Raw genomic sequence first — 5,241 nt, forward strand, 5'->3', positions numbered from 1 at the left:
CCCCGGACCCCCCCCATTCCCCAGAATCCGGCCCCTCGGCCTCGGCCGCGCCCTCTGTCGATGAATGTGTCGCAGAGGCTTCGGCGCCGAGACCCGCGGCGGAGCCGAGGCCCCGCCCCCGGCAGCCCCTCGGAAGGAAGGTGGGAGGGGGCGTTGGCAGCCCCCGCCCCGCCCACAGCTCGCTGGGCAGTGGCCGCGCTGGCCCGCTGACCGCCTGGCAGGGCTCGCTTAGACCACAAGGCACAGGCCAAGAGCTGGCTGGTGCCCCTGGCGGCGTCTGTGGCGGGCGGGCAGGTCCAGGTCCCGCCGGCCCCAAGCTTCTCGGAAGGACCTCTGTCCCAAGCTGACGGCTCCGAAGCCTTGTGTCTACAAGGTCAGAGTGACTGGAGTGCGTGCGGGTCACCGGCTTTTCCTTTCTTGGCCTCGGATCAGTCACTAGCCTAGGCGTCCACATCTCTCTGGGCCCATGAGCTGGAGGAGGTCAGAGCCAGTCCCCCAGACCAGAACCCTGCTGGGGTGAGATCAGATCTGGGGCCCAGAGGGACCGCCCCACACTCCCACCTGCCGCTGGACCAGTCCAGGAGGTGCTGGAAGGTGTCTGCTGCCCTCCCAGACGCATCCTGTCCCAGGGAATCACTAGGACTTGATGGAGACCCGCCAGGAGTGTGGGGTCAGGGGGCTTGAAGTTGTCGGATCCTTAGCCAGGTGGGCAGTGCCAGCCGGCCCTCTACACCCTCTCAGTCCGGTGGGATTCCCAGCAGGGCAGTCACCCCAACACAGTCCCAGGTCCCTTGGGGCTGGTACCCTTCCCACAGTGCAACTGAGAACTGAGGGGACTGTGTGTGGGTTTCAGGGCTACCCGGGCAGAATGTCACGATGGACGAGGGGGGCACGCCCCTGCTCCCTGACAGCCTCATCTACCAGATCTTCCTGAGCCTGGGCCCGGCGGACGTGCTTGCTGCCGGCCTGGTGTGCCGCCAGTGGCACGCTGTGTCCCGGGACGAGTTCCTGTGGAGGGAGCAGTTCTACCGCTACTACCGGGTGGCCCGCGACGTGCCCCGGCACCCAGGTCAGGGCCTGCACGTGGCTCCGTGCCCCACCAGGCTGGCTGGGTGGGAGGCAGGCCGCTCACATGCCCCCGCAGCGTGAAGCCACCGCAGTGGTCCCCCGCTGTCCAGGTCTGCACAGCGGTCATCGAGGCACCATGTGGCCCGCACGTGAGACAGGCCATCCCCGAGCACAGGGTCCGGTGGGGGGTGGTGACAGCCCTGCAGCTGAGGTGACTAGTGTCCTCCAGGAGCAGGGCTGGCCTCCATGCTGTCTGGGTGCTGGCCTCTGTGGGAACGGAGGCTTAGGGACCCAGCAGTGACCCCCCTGCCCCCCCCAGCGGCCACCTCCTGGTACGGAGAGTTTCGGCGGCTCTACGACACGGTGCCCTGCGTGGAGGTGCAGACGCTCAAGGAGCACACGGACCAGGTCCTGCACCTCAGCTTCTCGCACTCCGGCTACCAGTTTGCTTCCTGCTCCAAGGACTGCACGGTGAAGGTGAGCACAGCCCACGGGGGCCGGGCCGGGCCGCCCAGCCAGCTGGGGAGGGACAAGGACCTGGGGCTCACGGCACGGAGGCTGGCTGGAGGCCCTCACTGCTGATGGAGAGCCAGGAGCCCAACCCCGTGGAGCCACACACCTCGGGTGCCAGCCAGGGGCAAGGAGCAGGGTCCCGGTGGTGGTTTCTGGGCAGGAGCTTGGCCAGGAGAGGGGCCTGCAGCACGAGCCCCGGGGGTCATGTGCAGGTTGGGCACAGGAGGCCCGGAGATGACTGAGCCCTCGTGCAGATCTGGAACAATGACCTGACCGTCTCGCTGCTGCACAGCGCGGACATGCGGCCCTATAACTGGAGCTACACCCAGTTCTCCCAGTTCAACCAGGACGACTCGCTGCTGCTGGCGTCAGGGGTGTTCCTGGGGCCCCACAACTCCTCCTCTGGCGAGATCGCAGTCATCAGCCTAGGTAAGAGGCGGCCTGGGGCGGGCAGCCTTGTCCCGGCCAGCCCCGCCCCCCACGGGCCCTGCCCCCATGGGGCCCCGCCCCCTAGAGCCCTGTGCCCCTTCCCACCACCCAGACAACTTCACCCTGCTGTCTCGAGTGCGCAACAAGCCTTACGACGTGTTTGGCTGCTGGCTCACGGAGACCAGCCTGATCTCGGGGAACCTGCACCGCATCGGAGACGTCACCTCCTGCTCAGTGCTCTGGCTCAACAACGCCTTCCAGGTGCGGGCGCGCGCGGCCCCCGCGGCTGCCCCCTCCTCGGCCTGCTGCCCACCCGCTGTCTCCCACCCCCAGGACGTGGAGTCAGAGAACGTCAACGTGGTGAAGCGGCTCTTCAAGATCCAGAACCTGAACGCCAGCACCATCCGCACCGTGATGGTGGCCGACTGCAGCCGCTTCGACAGCCCGGACCTCCTGCTGGACGCAGGCGCACCCGCCGGCCGCGTCTTTGACCTGGGCAGCGACAGTGAGGACGAGGCGGTGGGCCCGGGGCCGGCTCCGGCCCGCACCAAGCAGGGCCTGCGGCGCTTCCTGGACGGGCTCCTGGACGGGCGGGCACACGCTCCGCTGTCCGAGCACGCGCTGGAGACCAAGGTGGCCGAGCTGCTGGCCCAGGGCCGCACCAAGCCCCCTGAGCACAGCATGGCCGCCGCCCGCAAGCTCCTCATCTTCACCACGGGCTGCCTCACCTACTCGCCACACCAGATCGGTAGGGGGTGCGGGCCCTCCTCAGTCTGTAGAGCCTGGGGGTGGGGGGCGAAGCTCCCGTGGCCACGCGGGGAGAGAGTCTGGGGGGCCACCCCGGTCCAGTCTCTGGGACCGTGTTCCGCGAGGGCCTCTGGTTCAGGTGACGCCGCTCCCCTCACCCGGCCCCCCCGCAGGCATCAAGCAGATCCTGCCACACCAGATGACCACAGCGGGGCCTGTGCTGGGCGAGGGGCGGGGCTCAGACGCCTTCTTTGATGCCCTGGACTACGTCATCGACGTGCACGGACACATCATCGGCATGGGCTTGTCCCCGGACAACAGGTGGGCCCCCGAGAGGGTCCCGGGCGGGGCCGCGCAGGCTGCCGGTACCAAGCGCGGTGCCCCTTGCCCAGGTACCTGTACGTGAACAGCCGGGCCTGGCCCAGCGGCTCCGTGGTGGCCGACCCCATGCAGCCACCGCCCATCGCCGAGGAGATCGACCTGCTGGTGTTTGACCTCAAGACCATGCGGGAGGTGAAGCGGGCGCTGCGGGCCCACCGCGCCTACACCCCCAACGACGAGTGCTTCTTCATCTTCCTGGACGTCAGCAGGGACTTTGTGGCCAGGTGGCGGGGCGGGGCGGGGCGGGGCGGGCCCAGGTGGGGCGGGGCGGGCGGGGGACTCACGCCTGGCTGTCCCGCAGCGGCGCGGAGGACCGGCACGGCTACATTTGGGACCGGCACTACAACATCTGCCTGGCCAAGCTGCGGCACCAGGATGTGGTCAACTCTGTGGTCTTCAGTCCCCAAGAGCAGGAGCTCCTGCTGACGGCCAGCGACGACGCCACCATCAAAGCCTGGCGTTCGCCACGCACTGTGCGCGCCCACCAGGCCCCCCGTCCACGCCCCCACACATTTTTCTCCTGGTTTGCCAGCCAGAGGCGCTGAGGGGGTGCTGGCCGACTGGAGTGTCCTGGGTGTCCTTGGGCTGCTGGGACCCACTGACGAAGCCACAGGCGCGTACAGCCCCTTGCCAAGGGCCCAGCCCCTGCCCAGACCGTGCGGCGGGCACAGGAACCTGGAGAGTAATGCCTTAGGAAGGGAGTTCAGCAGGGCCGCCGAGAGGGGGCAGCCCGACCCCCGCCCGCCACGCTCACCCCACACGCCGCCTCCCACAGCCATGACTGAGCACCGCGGCAGCCTTCCGGCTGGCGTGGGATGCACTGGACGCTGGGGGGCCCCACTCCTCACCCACCCTTTTCCCCCAGGGCCTGGGTCCCAGGACCGCCAGCATCACATGTGACCCGTGGCTGGCCCTGTGCACCCAGAGTGGCATTTCCTCTGGGAACTGGTCCGTGCACCAGCAGGGCCGGCAGCGCGAGTCAGTCTGCCGTGGGCCCAGGCAAACTGCATGTCACTGGTCCCCTGTCCGGGGCCTGAATAAACAGTTGGCAGTAGCACCCCGCCGTCTGATCTCTGTGTGCCGGGAGGGGCCTGGTGGGATCTGCGCGGACCCTCGGGCCTGCCTGCTGGGTAGCAGGACACTTGAGGCATTAGGGGAGGCAATGTGGCTCTGGCTGGGTCCTCGGTCACCATGCCCCACAGCCTCTAAGCAGAAGGGGTCACCGGTGTGCAGAAAATGCCAGAGCATGTCCGCCACGCGTGCCCGCGCCCAGCAGGGAGATGTAAAGGGGAGCACTGCGGAACTCGAGGCGCATGGCAGGCGGGGGTGCGGAGCCAGAGTTCCGCAGGCACGGCACACGTGGTGACGGGGACGTGGGGCAGAGGTGGCCCCTTCCGTACTCTCGGGCTTGACCCAGGCCCGACCTGGGGGCTCACCTGCCCCCTTCATTCACTTGAGGACGTCCTGGGTCACGGCGACAGATGGGTAGGGGTGCCGATGTGGCGGGGGCCTGGCTTCTGCGCCTGGCTGCACCTAGGCCGTGCTGAGCTGCATGCCACTCCGTGCATGGCTGCCATCGCCACCCTGAAGACAAACCCAGGAGACACGACAGGCCCTCGGGAGCTGATGTCCCTCTAGGCCAGAGCAGAGGCTGCTGGCACTGGGGCCGCACTGGCTGCAGGGAGAGGGCCGGCCAGGGCCCGGGAGGGGCTCTGGCTGGGGAGGCAGAGGGCCCAGTGTCCACCCGCACGGGCCGCACAGCCGGAGAGGGGGCCTCAGCCTGTGGTGGCAACAGGGACCCGGGGCTGCCGGGGCCCATCTCAGAGCCATGGGATAGGAGGACAAGGGGGGGGAGACTCGGAGGCAGGGGCAGATCATGCATGCCCCGAGACCGAGCAGCCGGAGCCACGGGAAGTCGCCAGCGACCCCAAGTGCACGGCGCCCCCGGAGCCGCAGACACGGCGGTGTTCTGAAGAGGACCTAAGACACACCCAGGTCGACCCCCTCACGGAAACAGTAAAATCTACAGGACAAAAACACAGGGTAAGAAAAGCACATGGACTCTAAAAGGCGCCAGATGGAGGAGAGCAGGCAGAGTGCTTG

The 5,241-nt window shown here is 68.2% G+C and overlaps 1 protein-coding gene across 6 annotated transcripts; it reads left to right on the forward strand.

The window, feature by feature from the left end:
* Positions 1 to 6: 6 nt before the first annotated feature.
* On the forward strand, positions 7 to 4,195 carry FBXW5 (F-box and WD repeat domain containing 5). 6 transcript variants are annotated; one of them, XM_029919964.1, is made up of 9 exons: positions 7 to 373; positions 854 to 1,069; positions 1,388 to 1,545; positions 1,836 to 2,010; positions 2,123 to 2,271; positions 2,344 to 2,758; positions 2,931 to 3,078; positions 3,150 to 3,362; positions 3,440 to 4,195. In XM_029919964.1, the coding sequence occupies exons 2-9, from the start codon at positions 877 to 879 to the stop codon at positions 3,681 to 3,683; spliced, it is 1,695 nt and encodes a 564-aa protein (XP_029775824.1). In that variant the 5' UTR covers positions 7 to 373; positions 854 to 876; the 3' UTR covers positions 3,684 to 4,195. The 6 variants fall into 6 exon arrangements, with proteins under 6 accessions (XP_029775824.1, XP_029775821.1, XP_029775823.1 ...); XM_029919961.1 differs by having other exon boundaries at positions 2,123 to 2,758; XM_029919963.1 differs by having other exon boundaries at positions 2,147 to 2,758.
* The last annotated feature ends 1,046 nt before the right edge of the window (positions 4,196 to 5,241 follow it).

The sequence above is a fragment of the Suricata suricatta genome, chromosome 13, assembly GCF_006229205.1.
Source record: "Suricata suricatta isolate VVHF042 chromosome 13, meerkat_22Aug2017_6uvM2_HiC, whole genome shotgun sequence".
NCBI classification, from domain to species: Eukaryota; Metazoa; Chordata; class Mammalia; order Carnivora; family Herpestidae; genus Suricata; species Suricata suricatta.